General features: G+C 29.3%; 1 protein-coding gene across 2 annotated transcripts; it reads left to right on the forward strand.

The window, feature by feature from the left end:
- The first annotated feature begins 2,143 nt into the window (after positions 1–2,143).
- LOC110655628 (uncharacterized) lies at positions 2,144–7,828 on the forward strand. 2 transcript variants are annotated; one of them, XM_021812025.2, is made up of 8 exons: positions 2,144–2,789; positions 4,284–4,504; positions 4,612–4,722; positions 4,989–5,057; positions 5,193–5,324; positions 7,069–7,146; positions 7,230–7,358; positions 7,438–7,828. In XM_021812025.2, exons 2-8 carry the CDS (start codon positions 4,298–4,300, stop codon positions 7,606–7,608), a joined length of 897 nt encoding a protein of 298 aa, XP_021667717.2. In that variant the 5' UTR covers positions 2,144–2,789; positions 4,284–4,297; the 3' UTR covers positions 7,609–7,828. The 2 variants fall into 2 exon arrangements, with proteins under 2 accessions (XP_021667717.2, XP_021667715.2); XM_021812023.2 differs by having other exon boundaries at positions 2,145–2,789; positions 2,872–4,504.
- The last annotated feature ends 10,738 nt before the right edge of the window (positions 7,829–18,566 follow it).

Genomic DNA, 18,566 nt, shown 5'->3' on the forward strand with positions numbered 1-18,566 from the left:
GAAAAGTCTTTCTCCTCATAATCCAATGTGAGCTCTAGTAAATTGCTCACATGTCATGTCTAACTGTCATTTTAAAATAAAAATAATACTATGTAAGCCTCAGTTTTCTCTCCTATATAAATACTCTTTCTCTTAGACTTTCTCTCTCTTCCATTTTCTTTTATCAAAGTTTTCCTTTCTCTCCTAAATCAGAACTTGAAAAACCCCCTCATGATGAATTCACAAAATTTTCTCCCATTGTAATATGAAATCATTATGCCATATTCTCTATTCCTCAATTCTTATATTGCATTTCTCTCAACACAAAATCTACCACCAAAAAATGGCATCCCCATCTCCTGTGATACTTCCTATCTACAATCTCTAAACTACCACCATCACCATTAGATCCGTTATTGCATTAGCCTAATCAATCGCAGCCTCCCATCTCTATTCCTGCCTTCCACATCTTCATCGACCACATCTCTAAGTATTTTGTCATGGCCTCTTCCAATGTCACCTTGCTCTTCTTTGGACTCCTTGCCTCCTGCTTGTTTCTTTAACTGTTCTACCCTTCCGATCAATCTCTAGTCCTATTCACTTGTACCTTCACTTATTGCAAACCTTTGAGTTGCTTATCATGTTTAGCATGGTCATGGTTTTCCTCACTAGTGTTAGATCTGCTCTTATCTCTAGTCTTATGGGTGATTCACCATATTTTTCGCTAATGGTTCATTTAAGGTTGCTAAGGATCTTTTCGTGGATGAACAAGAGCCTATTGTTATTAGATTTCTATCATTCCTTGGTAGTGCTACCTCTAATGTGGTTGATGCGGTAACACTTGTCATCACTAGGCATGTTTAAGGATAAAATATGAGGTGATTTGTTGTGAATATGATGAAAAATTGTATGGATCTATGATGTTTTGGTTGTTTTTACTTGTGATTTCATATTTTATTTGAGAATCTAAAAAATTTTCAATTGTTAGGATGTATTTTATATAATACAAGTTGTAATTGATTTATAGATTATTGCAATAAATTCTTTTTTATTTTTATTTTCTTTTATGTGTATTTGTGTTGTAAATCCTAGGTGTCAATATCTGTAACTTCTCTATTTTCCTCATTTTCTAACTTTTTTTCCTCCATTTTCCTTCGAATGCCGGCTTAGGACCACTTAAGCAAAAACTACTTAGACTGAGTTAAAAAAAAAAACGAAAGGAGACAAATGAGCTCTATGCAATGATTTTGCAAGGTCATTCCGAGATTCTCGAGTCAAAGTATGGAAGCTGATATGGGAGGCCAATGATATATGGATACATGGCATCAAAGAGATTAGAGAGAGAAAAGAAAAAAGTTGAGGAGAGGGAGGAGGACCCACCACCTCAAACACTATGAAGTTGTGGGAGAGAGTTGGAGCATCATCTACTCTACTAGACTAGATAAAGTCAGTAATGAGAGTATTAGAAAAAAGTGGGAGTGGTGTGCCAAGATAAGAAGAGAGAGAGAAGAGGTGAATGCTTAAGATTTCTCTTTCCATTGCGAATGGGATAAGCTATGGCCTATCTCTCTCTCTTTTCTTTTTTTCTTTTTTTTTTAAATTTGAAATCATTTACTTGTTATTTTATTACGTGGCATTATTTTTTATTTTAAAATAATAGTTGAACATAACATGTGAGCAATTTGCAGGAGCTCACATCAAAATATAGGGAGAATGACTTTTCTTATAATAAAAACTAAATTGAATGATTTTATTTTAACAAATTGAAGCTTAAGAACATAAATGAGAGTATTCCCTAAGTTCAAAGACAGATGATGTAATTAAGTTTCAAAAATGACGACGAAAGCGGCAAGTTTAGAGAGAGAGATCCCTTTTAGTGAAATAAAAAATAGTAGAAAGGATTAAAGAGTTAATAAAATTAAATTATAGAAATTAATTAATATATTTTTTAAAATATAAAAATTAATTAATTTTATTAAAATAAATAAATTAAATAATAATTTAATTGATATTAAAATTTTTTTACTAACAAAAACAATAAACAGTTTAATAAAAATAATTTTTAAAAATACGAAGTTAATTAATTAATTTTATTAAAATATAAAAATAAATAGTAATTTTCTAAAAGAAATAACTTTAATACAATAAAAATTTTAATTAATTTATTACAATGAACTAAAAATTTTATACACTCCCGAAGCAGCCGAAACAGCCAAGACAGAGGACCCATCTCCGGCCTACCCCAAGGCCAAGATCCCCTGATTTCCGACCTAAACACCCCATTTCCGGTGACCCAGTAACATCATTACCCCCTCTTTCATTATCTTCCTTCTTCCAGCTTATTTAGCGTCCGAGAGAACTGTTTCTTTCTCAATTTGGAGGGACTGGAGCAAGGGAGTAGGAAGATAACAACAAGCCGGCCTAGCTAATCACCGCCGTTGGACATACCCAGAAACTTATTCCCTACCGTCGCGAAGCTCTTCATTGCAACCCTTCTCAGATCAGCTGCAAGAAATAAATTTCCGGCCACAAATAGCTCAGCCACAGGAGGCTTTATACGACTTCCTTTCCGTTCAGCTGAAAGAAGGAGGTGATCAGCCATATTTCCGGGACTCTTCTGATTCAAACTAGACCTAGTGAACATCCTTTGCCTCTCACAAATCGTCCAGCAACCTCATATTGCCCTGCTTCGTCCCGATTCAGACTTGAGTCGCGTTTGGAGATACTTCGAGAACCGCAGAAATCAGATCGCAGCTTGGAATCCTTGTTTGTACTATTCTTTTATTAGTAAACTGAAATAACTATCTCAGGTAATTTCTGAATTTTTTTTCCTCTGATTTATTTGTTATTTTTATTTCATTTTGCTTTTAATTTTTCACTATAAATTTACAGGTCTGAATTCTGGATTCAGTGATAGCGTTTTGGTGGGTTGGATGAGGAATGCTTATGGACTTTAGCATGAAAATCCTCTGAAATGAGTTTCAAATTATTTTTATAAGAGGGGAAGTTGTTCTATTTAAAGTTTGAATATGGATCATGTATCATTAACCTGTGAACACTTGTTAAATTCTGATGATGTGATGTTTGATAAATTCGAAGGGTTACATATTAATTCATTTTTAATACAGACGTTTAAATTCTGATGATATGATGTTTGTCAAGTCGGAGAGAGTGTTAGACATTTTACGTATTAGTTCTCTTTCACTATGTAAATGTATGTTTTCAATTTGGGATTTTCCAACACTCTCCCCTCAAGTGCAACCACATATTTGTCACTTGACAATTAGCATTAATCCAATGTGGGCTCTGATATAATGTTATATTTGAAGAGAGTGCTGGGTATTTTACATATTAATTCATTTTTAATGCAGACATATTTAAGTGATGAGCTTGTATACGTCAAAATGACTAACCAATTCAATGTTACAACTCAATCATTTATATTGTGTCGTGTCACTATGTATATTTTCAATGTGGGATTTCCCAACAATGTTGGTTATTCACAATTCCCAATTGTTGAATCTTGATTTGGATTGAGAGTTGTTCTTTCAGATGGTTTGATTTTGATGTATTGTTTAGTTTTTGATTTATGCTGATTGTTGAATTTTAGTTTATATTGCCATTTGAATGCTTTTAGTGATGAGACAAATCAGTATGAATTGAATGCTAATGCTACTGGGTGAAAAAGTCTCTGAATGGATGTTTCAAACTTAAGAAATATTTGAATATTTAATTCTTTTCTGCTGGATTTCTTTAGTAGCGAATGCAGTTTTATTAAATTAAAGGTATATGAGAAAGCTCATTTGCAACTTTAGGAGGTATTACATGATTTCCTTTGTCGAGTCTTCAAGTAGTGGATACATTATTATGGGGTTTATAATTAAAAAAATAAGAAATACTTATTTGTGATCTTATTGTTGTGTTTTAAAAATATACACATCTTCTTTGCTTGATCTTTAAATGGTTAAAATGAGAATGGAAACCTTGACGATGGAGTATATATTAGACAGGAAATGATTACTCTTACTTTGGAGAATTGGACTGGTAAAAGGCAGATGAGAGAACAAGTGTAGGCTCAGGTTGAGCAATTAATGATTGTGTGATGCTTATTGCTTCTCTTGTTGTGTTGAAAATATGGAAAATGTCTGTTGAAATTTATTCAGAATTTTTAAGGTTTAAATTTCAATTTTTAAATGCATTTTATGTTTTCTTTTATAAAAATGATGAAAAAGAAACAAATTGAAAAAATTATTTTAGAAAAAGAAAAGAAAATTTAAAGAAAACTAAAACCTGTGATTTGGCAGCTAGGGAGACAGCCATGGCTAATATCAAGCAAATACTGGTAGTTTTAGTGACTGTATTGCTAGTGTCAACATGTGTGCCAGTCTCTCTCTGTGCAAAGAAACCTGTTTTTGGTGCAAGAAAAGAGGACATACCATACATCAAATGCCAAGTATGTGAAAAGGTGGCAAAGGAGTTGTACCAGCTAGTAGAAAAAAAGAAGGCTGAGATCTTACCCAAGAAGGTAATTTGACCCACTGGGTTTGGTTTGAATTTTGTTGGGTTTTATTGGTTTTGGTAGGACTTGATTGTCGATTTGAATATTTGCTTTTGTGTTTTGGGGATTGCTAGATCTCAGAATATCAAATCATTGAGATGGCAGAGAACATTTGTAACTTGAAGAAGGAGGAAGCTGATTGGATAATGAAGATTGACATAGTGGAGCAAGGGGATAAGTTAGAGGTAAGATTAATTTTTTGTTAGTTTTTCTTAGTGTATTTTTTTTTTTGGTAACCTAATTGTGGAGTCTGTTAGTCTTTTATCAAAGTAGCTTGTGATTATAATTCATGGGGTTGTAGATGGATTCACCATTCTTAAGTTACAATCAGATTAAAATAAGTGGGACTTGAGGAGAAATTACTTCTGTTGAAAATAAATTATAAATTTAGATACTTCGTTCTGTTCAATGTTTCTTGACTTGCTAAATTTTATAAGTGCTTTTCTTGTAGCTGGTAGAACAAGAAGCTGAAGGTCAATGCAATTCTGAATGCAAGACAATAGAGAGGTCTTGTCAGGAGGTGACCTTCGAAACTTCTACTTTATATTGTTGGTTTTCATGGCAAATCAATTTGGCTGCATATAAAGATTTTGAACAGTAATGCTAATATTTTCTTTGTTTTAACACTATTTAATAATTACCTTTGGTTTTGCAGGTTATGGGGAATTCTGATACTGATATTGCTGAATACATATTTAGCTTAAAGCCCAGTATTGATTTACTGGTAAACTATTTGTGCAAAGACCTGACAGATGCATGCAGAAAGAAGCCACCTCCAGTTCCCAAGGTAACTGCATCTGTTGTAAGATAGTTAAGTTGATCTTTTAGTTGATTATATGATGTATGAGGTTTTTTAAGGACCAGCATTTCAAGAATATTGTGACATGTTGATCTTGATGCTTTTCATTGCATGATTCTTTAATGTCCTAAAATCCAATACTAAAATTCTTACTTGAAATGAGATAAATTGTGATTAAGTGTAAACTGTACTAATGAAAGGGCTAGTATCATGGTTTAATTTGCACTAGTAGGCTAATTGTACTCAATTTTCTGGATTAGACAGCATTATTTTTAACTGTAATACATATTTGATTTTACATTTTCAATTTCATAGGATGAAGTCTCACTTTAAAAGTATGGCAGCATTTAAGATGAAAACAATATGGTAAATGTCATCATACCCAGTTTCTGTATAGTATGATCAAGATTCAAATCAAGTTTATTATAAAATCACTGCAGCATAAGTGGATCTGAAATGTGGAAATACCAGAACCTGTAATTTTGTAGGTAATGAAGTTTTTGAGCCAAGAGAGGAAATATTGATCAAGTGAAAAGACAATCCTTACAAAAGCAGAGGAAAATAAAAAATAAAAATCCTAATTAGGAGAGAGTTTTTTTTTTTAAAAAAACCGAACCGACGAACGATTTCATTTTCAAAATCGGTTTTTAAAATTCAATCGTGTTTTCGTTCGGTTTATAATTTTTTAATTTTTTTAATCAGTTTCAGTCAGTTATTTCAAAAAAAAAAAAAAAAAACCAAAAACAAAATTTATAATATATATATAATAAAAAAAAAATCAAATCGAACGAATCGATAACTAACAAAAAGAAAAAACAAAAAAATCAAACTTTTATTTATTTTTTTTATTTTTTTATTTTTTTTTTTTTTTTTTTATTTTATTATTATTTTTATTTGATGTTAAAATATAAAATTTTTTTTTTTTTTTTAATTAAATTAAACGTAACCGAACGAATTTCATTTTTTCGATTTTTTTCTTTATTTTTTTTTTTGGTTTTTTTTTTTTTTATTTTTTTTTTTTTTTTTTTTTTTTTTTTTTTTTTCGGTTCGTTTCTAATCCTAATGTTGCTTTTGATTTTTTCATAGAATGTTTTTTTCTTCTCTAGAAAGTTATCTAAATTTTTCTTTTTTATTTTATTTTATTTTATCATTTTAATTAATTTAAGCCTCAATCCCTAATTATTATGTCCTGTCGTCCTGATGGTAATATATTAGGGTTGTCCCAAGCCATATGGCATCACATGAACAGTTGAACAATCATTAATATTGTTGCCAGAATTTCTAATGAGTCCTGTGATGTTATTTAACCCTAAGGTATGATCAAGGACTTCAAAGTTCAAACAATATCTTGGCAACTTTGGAATAGTTGTTTTGTAACATTTTTTCATTTTAAATGTTTGTTCCCCTGTGACAATTATTCTTAGTTAAATGTTAGTTTTAAAAAAAATGAACCATGATAATTTCTCTGTGCATCTACTTTTTTCATCAAATGATTTTTTATTTTTCCTTTACCTTCAAATGTTCTTCTGCCCATATGTTGCACTTTTCTAGTCACTCTCTGTCATATAATATTAAATATCATGTAAACTTGAAGATATCATTTTCTTCTTAAAGAGCAGAACACTCATAACCTTATATGACCATATTTATTGATATTGCTTCTGTATGCACATTCAATTTAAGAATGATAAAGCTCAAGTTCAATTTGTAGTAATTTTTTTTCCTGTTTCAGGGTAGGATTCCTGGAGAACCATTTGTGCCGAAACCATCTAAAGAGGCTGAGATGGAGAAAATTTTGAGATCCATGGAGGTAGTCGTTGTTTCCTGGCCTAAAGTTGTATCCATATATGATCTACATCAATTTAGCTTCTGATTTTTCTTGATTTACTTCAGGGTATGCCAGGAGCACCTAACATGCAAATGTATTCAAGGGAAGATTTGATGAACATGAAAAATTTTGGTAATGAAGAAGCCGATGATGATGAAGATGAAGATGATGATCCACACTTCCCTTCAAAATTGGTACAATATCCAAATTGATGGGTTAAACTTTCTTTTAAAGATCTCACCGTTTCACTTGTCATAAACCAATTTCTTGCAGGCAAAAGTTCTAAGAGAGAAAGAAAGCAAAAAGGATGACTGGAAAGAGAAGATCACCAAAGGAATCAAAACCACAGGTGAGACATTGAAGGGGCATGCAAACAGGTTCTCCAGCAGGATGCAACAATGGTGGAAAAGAATAAAAGCATCACATACAAATGAGAATTCATAGACTCTCAAATTAGAGCTTTAGGACTCTGCACCATTTTATTAAACAGGCTTCATATTTTTTTTCTTTTGCTTGTGTTAGTGATGTGTTGTTTTAGGCTTAGATCACCAAGAAGAAATGGCGTTTAGTTTGCAAGAAGGAAAACCCTATTTTTTATGAAAGAGTTACATGATACTGCACGAATTTTTTTTAATGGTTATTTTAAAATACTTTTGTTTATTTACATTCAATGTCAAAATCATAATTTTTTTCCAAATAATTCTTGAGGTCTGCGAGGTATTTCATTTAAATTAACCATGCCATATGGCTCAACTCCTGTAGGAATTGAGTGTGAACTTAAACCCCATCATTTAAAGTCATATAATTTTATTTAGATTCATTTGGCTGTGTGTAAATTTTAAATGTTAGGAACTTGAATTTGAAAAAGATTTTTTTTTTTTAGAAAATACAAATTGAAGGTGTAAGATTTTTTTGTAAACCATATGAACTATCTTTACTGCGCAAATTGACCAAATTGGTAGAAAGTATGTTGTATTTAGTGACATTTTTTTTGTAATTTTTATGAAAATCACTCAGAACTTTGTTCTGTGTTTTAGTTCCATCATATTTGATATTTAAATTTTATGAAGAACAGTAATTTTATAATTACACTTTAACAAATTTAGGGATTTAATAGATACACTTTTATGAAGTTTAAATATAAAATAGGATGTAACTAAAATTAAAGGTGTCATGCATAACTCAGTTTATACCTGCCCTGTACTTCCTTTTGAATTAAAAAAATCGATTGTTTCAATTATCATCTAGACTTATCATAAAAATATTAATGATATCACAACAATTATCCCGGAAAAGAGTAGGATTTATCCTTCATCGAAAAGTGTTAAAACTAAATTATAGATATCATACAGTAACAAATTTATGAATTTTTCATAATAAATTAAAGTTAAAGGATAAAAGTAAAACTCGAGATGGTATAAGTATTACCTTTTTTTGTCACTATTGGACACTAGACTTTGAGTTTGATTTGACTATCACTAAAATAGGTGGGATCTACTTCAAAAATAATATTGGACCACATTTCTGCAGTACTAATCAAACAGCTAAGTAATAAAACCCATAAATTCCTAATAAAATGTGAGAGTACAAATTTTTAGAAATCGAGTCGATAAATAAATAGATATACCTTAAAAGGCAAAACCAAATAAAATCATTAAGAGGGTTACCACTGGTTGCAAAATCCCATCAGTGACTACACGAATCAAAGAAAAAAGGGGGAAAAAATAGAAAAAAAAGGTGGAAAAGCTGTTTTCAAATTTTTAAAATTAAAATATATTAAATTAAAATTAAAATATCTTTAATAAATATTTTTTGGATGATTTTTTTAACAATAAATCAAATAGCAATATTTATTTGACAATTGTCTTGGAATATGCATAATAATAATTGTAGTAATCTCTATATTTGTGAAGATATGCAGAGCATCTGAAAAATATCAGACTGGGATGGATTAATGATATGATCTTGAAAATTGTAGATGATTTGATGATGTACAGTTGCCCACATAGAAAACAATATTTATTTTGTATTTCAGTTGGACTTGAACTTTCAATGCCATGAAAAATTAGGATCTTGTGAAGATATATTGTAATTTGGGAAGAAAATGGGAATCACACTTCCAAGATGTATATTGGTTATGCAAGTCCCAAAAATAATATATTCATAATGGAAAAATGTAGTGTTTGATAAGGAAAATCTGATAATCATTGGCAAGTCTCGTCTACGATACAATTTGGACTATTTAATTAAATTTTAAAAAATTAGAATATTAGTTTTCTATTTTCTATTTAAAAAATTAATACACACGAGCACGAAATTTTATTTTTTAATTTTCTTAAAAAAAATTTCCAATATTTAAATTATACAAGTGAACATGACCCATGCTTCTCTTTGGATTTGATTTTGCATTTTGGGTGATGAATAGTCAAGGGGAGATGCAGATGCGTCTGGGTTGAATTTCAGATGGAGGGAGCTTCTTTGAAAAAATTAAAAAAAAAAATCTATAAATAAAATGAAATAATTAAAAATAAAATAAAATTTATTATTTTATTTACAATTAAAAGCATAAATTAAATCACAATTACACAAAGTTAATTTTCTTTTTATATTTAAGCCTATATATAAATGAGGATAACAAGAATATCATCACTTGTAAAGTGTTCAGCTCTATTATGAGTTTAGTAAAATACAGTCAATTTTATGTTTGAATAAAAGAGAAGGATTAGGACTGTTTGGCATTATTATCAAATTACTGTTGAAAAAATTATTTTTTAAAATATATTAATTAGAGAGTATTAAAAAATAATTTAAAATTAAATTTGATAAGTTTTAGTTATAAGAATATTAAAATAATAAAATAGTTTTTATTTAAATTTTTTTTAACAACATATAAAACTACACTTTTATTCAGAAAAATAATTTTAGTCCTTGAAACGCAATGTTAAACAGGCACTTAACGTGGTAAGTTGAAGATCAGCTTAAAATTCAGTCATTTCTTATAAATATAGATCCTTACAATATATGTAAGTTCTGAATATTAATACAAATTTGGTTTATAAGTGGATTGAATGATGAAAAAGAATTTATACTGCGAAATTCAATTAATTTAAGATTATGTGTTGATTTCATAATTTTATAATAATATTATGTGGTTAATTATTCACAAATCGTTTTGGTTTTTATTGTTACTTATTTAGTAATAAGCTATTGTAACTACATGTTATAAACTTGTTCTTAATTATTTACTTTGTAAACAAATATAATTAGAAACTTGTTCTCCAAAATAATTTTTATAAATTTAATTGTCTAAAATAAATAAAATAAATTTATATGGCTTATATGATAAATAATGAATTTTTTTTATATAATATTTAATAAAAATATCAATAAATTTCTAGTGAGGGATGTGTAAGGTGTGGTCTTCCTCATAAAATATTTCCACTTGGACTCATCATTATAGCAAAGACTAAATTTGTTGGATAAGATATACAAAGTGACATTTAACTAACTTCAAATTAATACACCACAAGCTATGCCAATTTCCAAATTGTCTAACTCATGATATGCATAGGTCAAAAACATAATTTTTGGGAAAAAAAAATATTAGAATTATGACTCAAAATCCTAGTAAGATTTGAAAGGACCTTTTTCTAATTTGAGTAGGAGAAATATTCCTCAATATGATAGAGGAATATTTCCTATATAAAGTAGAACTCTTATTTTAGTGTTATTCCTAAATTGAGTGGGACTCCTAATCATATCAGAATTAAAGGAATTAACACTATAAATAGGAGAATAGTAGAAAGGGTTATTTGGTTTTTAGCCCATGGAGTGAGGCTGCCACCCATTGTAGAGGGAGGCTTTGTCAATTGATGAGGATTTGGCTCTGCCCATTGATGAGGGGCACTTGCCCATTCCAGTGGAGAGAGGGTTCGGCCAAAGGTGGAGTAGGAACATAGAATTTAAAAGGAATGAATTCTTATCTATTGGTGAGAGGACACTTGCCCATATAGTTGAAGGCACCCTTTGTGGTGTGGTATTATAATAGTAAATATATTGGGTTATGTCTAGAGAAAAGTAAGAGGGAGTAACTAATATATTTACTTTGAGCAGTTATGTAGTATGGGTTCTCTTTGGTGTAATTGGGTTTATGGGTAGTATAGTTTTGAGCTTATGATTTATTATTGTTGATAGTGGAAGATGGCATGTCTGTGGATGTAGCTCTATATGGAGAGGGTGAACCATATAAATATTGGTATTTTGTGTGTTTGCTTTATTTCTTTGTAGTTTACACGCTTTCGCAGTGTACAACAAATTGGTATCAGAGCATGGGGATAATTTTGATGAGTTTAGTTGAAGGTGAAGCTGTTGCGATATGTAGAAAATCGCACATGCAATAATAGTGGTGGTGGATAGTTGAAATTGAGGTGGAGCTCTTGATGTAAAATCAAGATGGTTAATGACGTGAAGATTTTTTGAAGAATTAAGCAAGTTACACCCAAGATGAAGATTAGAGAGATTGATGATTTGAAAGGTTCAAGCTCAAGCATAGAGATGTGATGATTAAAGGCACCCAAGAATTTGAAGTATGCAATGGTTAATGGATTTTGAGTCAAGGTGGAAATTGTTAGAATTATGACTCAAAATCCTAGTAAGATTTAAAGAGACATTTTTCTAATTTGAGTTGGAGAGATATTTCTCAATAGGATAGAGGAATATTTCCTATATAAAGTAGAACTCTTATTTTAGTGTTATTTCTATATTGAGTGGGACTCATAATCAGAACAGGATTAAAGGAATTAACACTATAAATAGAAATGATAGAAAGGGTTATTTGGTTTTCAGCTCATGGAGTGAGGCTTTCACCAATTGTAGAGAGGGGCTTTGCCAATTGCTGAGGATTTGGCTCTGCCCATTAATGAGGGGCACTTGCCCATTCCAGTGGAGAGAGGGTTCGGCCTAAGGTGGAGTAAGGACATAGAATTCAAAATGAAGGAATTCTTGTCCATTGGTGAGAGGGCTCTTGTCCATATAATTGAAGGCATCATTTATGGTGTAGTGTTATAATAGTAAATATATTGGATTATGTCTAGAGGAGACTGAGAGGGACTAACTAATATATTTACTTTGAGCAGTTATGTAATATGGGTTCTCTTGGGTGTAATTGGATTTATGGGTAGTATAATTTTGAACTTATAATTGATAATTTATTATTGTTGATAGTGGAAGATGGCATGCATGTGGATGTAGCCCTATGTGGAGAGGGTGAACTATATAAATATTAGTATTTTGTGTGTTTACTTTATTTCTTTACAGTTTATATACTTTCGCAGTGCACAACAAATTAGTATCAGAGCATGGGGATGATCTTGATGAGTTTAGTTGAAGGTGAAGCTGTTGCGACATGTAGAAAATTGCACATGCAATAATAATGGTTGTGGAGAGTTGAAATTGAGGTGAAGCTCTTAATGTAAAATCAAGATGGTTGATAACGTGAAGATTTTTTGAAGAATTAAGCAAGTTACACCCAAGATGAAGATTGGAGAGATTAATGATTTGAAGGGTTCAAGCTCAAGCATAGAGATGTGATGATTGAAGGCACCCAAGGATTTGAGGTATGCAATGGTTAATGGATTTTGAGTCAATGTGAAAATTGTTAGAACTTAGAAATATGACTCAAAATTCTAGTAAGATTTGCAGAGATATTTTTCTAATTTGAGTAAGAGAAATTTTTCTCAATAGAATAGAGAAATATTTCCTATATAAAGTAGAACTCTTATTTAAGTGTTATTCCTAAATTGAGTGGAACTCCTAATCATATCAAGATTAAATGAATTAACACTACAAATAGAAGAATGGTGGAAATGGTTATTTGGTTTTCAGCCCATGGAGCGAGGCTGTCATCCATTGTAGAGAGGGGCTTTGCCAATTGCTGAGGATTTGGCTCTGCCCATTAATGAGGGGCACTTGCCCATTCTAGTGGAGAGAGGGTTCAGCCTAAGGTAGAGTAAGGACATAAAATTCAAAATGAAGGAATTCTTGTCCATTGGTGAGAGGGCTCTTGCCCATATAGTTGAAGGCACCCTTTGTGGTGCAGTGTTGTAATAGTAAATATATTGGGTTATATCTAGAGGAAACTGAGAGAGACTAACTAATATATTTACTATAAGCAGTTATATATTTTGAGTTTTCTTGGATGTAATTGGGTTTATGGTAATATAGTTTTGAGCTTATAATTGATGATTTATTATTATTGATAGTGGAAGATGTCATACTCGTAGATGTAGCCCTATGTGGAGAGGATGAACTACGTAAATATTGGTATTTTGTGTGTTTACTTTTATTTCTTTGCAGTTTACACGTTTTCGTAGTGCACAATAAAATAATTATTTGTTAAATTTCTCATTTAATTTTATCTTTTTTTTTCGCATTTAGATTATGTAATTTTAGTTTTATTTTATTTTTATATTCTCACTATAATTTTTCTCTACAAAATATATTTACCTATTCAAATTTATAAAAAAAAATTAACACATATATTTCTAACTTCTGATTTTTTTTTTCAAATATTAAAGTGGTAGATTTTAATATGAGTGATATTTATATGATGTTTAGCTTAGTTTAGGAAAATGAGCTTATAAAGTTTATAAGCATTTAAAATTTTAAGTAATTACTCGTTTGGTTAAAATACTTATAAATGACTTATAAGTATTTAATGTGTTTAGTGAAAAATAACTAATAAGTACATTTATTATTAAAATGACTAAAAATGATATTAAATAAGATTTATGATAAATTTTTAAAAATTAAACGAGAATAATATAGTAAAATATTTAATTAAACTAACTTATAAATGTAGGCTTATAAATACCAAAATGAAAAATTGATTTCTCTAACTTATTTTTTTTAGCTTTTAAGTTCAAAATTTGTTAAAAATAAATAGATTAATTTATTTTTAGAGCTTATAAATATAAGTTGATTTGATTAACTTATAAATTAAGACAAACATCCTCTTAATCTTAGCACTCATTTTTAAAGTAATCTCATATTATTATTAAATTAAGGACTTAGTTTATTTTTAATTTTTTATTTAATATAGATAAATAGATAATTTTAATTAAAAAATTGTCCACGTCAATATTAGTGAGTATTAGTATAATTAACAATTAATGCAATAAAAATATTTTAAAAAAATATAAAAAAAAATAGTTTAACCAAACATCCAAAAACTAAGTTGATATTTTTACAATTAAAATTATATTTTGATTATATTTTATTTTATTTAATTAAAAAATAATTAAAATTTAAATTCGAGACATCATAATTTGATTATTTAAACATCAATCGTTTCAACCACTAATTGTACTTATTATAAAAATACTAATATCATCACAATAATTTTCTTTCTAAAAAGGAGAAGGATTTATCATTCACTGAAAAGTGCTAAAACTAAATTATAGATATTACAAGTTTAAAGGGATTTTTTTAATTTAAAAACTTTTTATTACTAGGTTTTTTTTTGAAACAAAATTAAAATTTATAGATTTTTAATAATAAATTAAGATTAAATGATAGAAGTGAAATACGGGATAAAATTTAAAAACGAATGTGTGAAAACAACTTTTTTTTATCACTATTTGACTTTAGTCTTTAAGTTTGATTTGTCTATCAACTAAATAGGATATACCTTAAAAATAATATTGGACCGTATTTCTGCATTACTAATCAAACAGCAAAGTAATAAAACCCATAAATTCCTAATAAAATGTGAGAGTACAAATTTTTACAAATTGATGCAATAAATAAATGGACATATCTTAAAAGACAAAACCAAATAAAATCATTAAGAGGGTTACCTCCCATCCGTGACTACATGAATCAAAGAGGAAAAAAAAAAGGTGGAAAAGCTGTTTTAAAATTTTAAAGTTAAAATATATTAAATTAAAATTAAAATATCTTTAACAAGTGTTTTTTGGATAATTTTTTAACAATAAATCAAATAGCAATATTCATTTGATAATTGTCTTAAAATCTGGATAATAGTTGGAGTAGTCTGTGTATCTATGAGGATAAACAAAATATATAAAAAATATCAAGTTGGATAAATCAATAACATGTTCTTGAAACTTGCAAATGATCTGATAGTGTAGAGTTGCTGACATAAAAGACATTGTTTGTTATGTGCCAACGAATTGGACTTAAACTTTCAATGTCGTAAAAAAATTAAGATTTTCTAAAAACATGTTATAATTTGAGAAGAAAGTGAGAACCACTCTTTTAACAAGTATAGTGGTTATGCAAGTCTCAATTACAATATATTCATAATGGAGAAATCTAGTATCTAACAAAGAAAATCTGATAGTCACTGGCAAGCCTTGTCAACCATGGAGAGTTAAGACTCTTCAAACTTCTCTTAGTGCAAGTGAGAATACTCTTATCTTTTCTACTGTGAAATTAAAGGAGATGAAATCTCAAGAGTCACGTATTATTCTGCATATAGATTGCAAGGCACACTGATCTAATTGAAAAGTTTGTATGTGCTTTTTTGTTACAGACTGTTTTAAAGAAATAAGACACTTGATACTCTGAGTAAAATCTAGATCCATTTGTAAATATTTTAGGGGCTTAAGAGTGGAAGAACTGATTCTTCTACTTGAGTTCCTTCAGAAAAATGGGAAATCTTTACAAGATTATCTATTTTAGATGTTAAGGTTCTTCTATACAAAAGGGATAGAGAGAGAGAAGAAGAAGAAGAAGAAGAAGTAAGATTAACAAAACTAGGGGAACTAGATTCTGAAATTAAGACTGAAAAGGGTGTTGGTGTTATGCAAATCATGATTATTATGGATTCTCCCTACTCATTATCAACTAAACCTTATCATATACCCCTCTAAAAACCTGTAGGCTTTTATAGCGATGCTGCTTGGGAGCACACAACTTAATTAAACATAACAATAATGCGGTGCCAAGATAACAACTAATCACCATGGCCAAAATAAATCTCACTTGCACTTCGGAGCAGTTCAAATAGTCCTTACTCTGCATCGTAGGTAATTCTTTCCAATGTCTATTAGATTTTCCCCATTGTACACTAAATTTTTTCATTATGAACATGTTATTGGGACTTGCATAATCACTCTACATATTGAACGTGTAGTCCTTACTTATGTTTTTGCAAGATACTAATCTTCTTATGGCATTGAAAGTTCAAATCTAACTCGCAGATATCTTTTATGTTGGTAACTCTACGGCATTAGATCATCTACAGGCATACCGTTGCTTGGGCTTGTAACATGCAGCAACATGATCTGCGCCTTGTACAAAGTCCAAAGGAAATGATGATTTTTTATTTCTGGTTAATTACCATGGACTTTGACAATTTCCTTGTCCAAACTAGATGAAATGTTCAAACTTTATTTATTATGTATTTATTTTTTAATGATGTATCATTGAGCTTACAAATTTTCAGATTTTTTTATATAATATTTAATAAAAATATCAATAAAATTAAAGTGAGGGATGTGAAAGGTGTGGCCTTCTTCATAAAATATTTCCACTTGGACTCATCATTATAGCAAAGATTAAATTTGTTGGATAAGATACACAAAGTGACGTTTAACCAACTTCAAATTAATACACCACACGCTATGCCAATTTCTAAATTGTCTAAATCATCATATGATTATTTTATTTTAATTATTTCGCATTTAGATTATATAATTTTAGCCACAATTATTTTTTTCTACAAAATATATTTACCTATTCAAATTTATATAAATTTAACGCATATATTTCTAACTTCTGATTTTTTTTTCCTTTTCCAAATATTAAAGTGACATATTTTAATATTAGTAATATTTAGAGGGTGTTTGGCTTAATTTATTAAAATCAGCTTATAAGCACTAATATTTGTAAATTCTAAAATTATAAGCATTTAAAGTTTTAAGTTGTTTGATTAAAGTGCCTATAACCAACTAATAAGTAATTAATGTGCTCAGTAAAAAATAATTTATAAGCACATTTATTATTAAAATTGTTAGGAACATACAAGTGTGGAATTTTCACATTGCAAAAAAAAATGAGACGAGTGAGAGACATATAAGTGGGAAGGACTCGTAGACTCATTGCCTTAAGGTTTTGGGTTGGATGTGATATCAAGCCCACGAGTGTGTTCTTTCACAAGGTCCATCAAAGAAGAATTCTCCCTAGGCGCTTTGGGCTCTCCAGATCTCTACCAAGTGGTATCAGAGCCTTGGTTTGTCAAGGGAATAATATGAAAACGCTGGTCAGTGAATACTTGAGTTAAGAAAAAAGGCTTTCGTTTAAGGGTGAATAGGCCTAGTAAGCCCAATGTATAAGAAATTCACACTTGAGGGGGAGATTGTTGGGAATATACAGGTTTGAATTCCTACATAGAAAAAAAATAGGACGAGTGAGAGACATATAAGTGAGAAGGATCCATAGGCTCATTGCCTTAAAGTTTTGGGTTGGATGTGGTGTCAAGCCCATGAGTGTGTTTTTTCACAAGTCCCATCAAAGAAGGATTCTCCCTAGGCGCTTTGAGCTCTCCAAATCTCTATAAAAAATGATTAAAAAATATATTAAATAAAATTTATTATAAAATTTTAAAAATTATATGAGGATAAAATATTTGATCAAATTCACTTATAATTATAAATTTATAAGTATCAAAATAAAAAGTTGAATCCCCAACTTATTTTTTTTAACTTATAAGTTCAAAAATTATTAAAAACAAACATATGAGTCTATTTTTAGAACTTATAAATATAAACCAATTTGACTAGTTTATAAACTACAAACATCCTCTTAATTCTAGTACTTATTTTTAAAGTAATCCCGTATTATTATAAAATTAAGGACTTAATTTATTTTTCATTTTTTATTTAGTATAGGTAAATAAATAATTTTAACTAAAAATATTGTCCACATCAATATTAGTGACTATTAGTATAAAACTAAGTTGATATTTTTACAATTAAAATTATATTTTATTATGTTTTATTTTATTTTATTACAAATTAATTAAAATTAAAATGCAAGACGTTATAGTTTAGAATATAAAAAAATTATTATATTTTTTTATTTAAAAAGAGATATCTATTATTTTAATGGTTAGATGAGTTCAATTCATAGATAGATATATATTGAAAATTTTCAAATTTGTCTTGCAAATTCAAAGCGCAATCAATTCAACCCATTGAAATTATTGGAAATTAAGTTGAAATGTTTGAACAAAATTGAATCCAAGGAGACCTTCTGTGTAAAAATCTGTGGATGAAATCCAAAATCAAAAGTTTCTAGAAGGTTATGAAAACATCAAGGACTAGTTGGAGATCCAAATTTTGCTGCAACTTCAATTATATATAGTCTAATTAATTAAT

This window comes from Hevea brasiliensis, chromosome 17 (assembly GCF_030052815.1).
Source record: "Hevea brasiliensis isolate MT/VB/25A 57/8 chromosome 17, ASM3005281v1, whole genome shotgun sequence".
Lineage (NCBI taxonomy): Eukaryota > Viridiplantae > Streptophyta > Magnoliopsida > Malpighiales > Euphorbiaceae > Hevea > Hevea brasiliensis.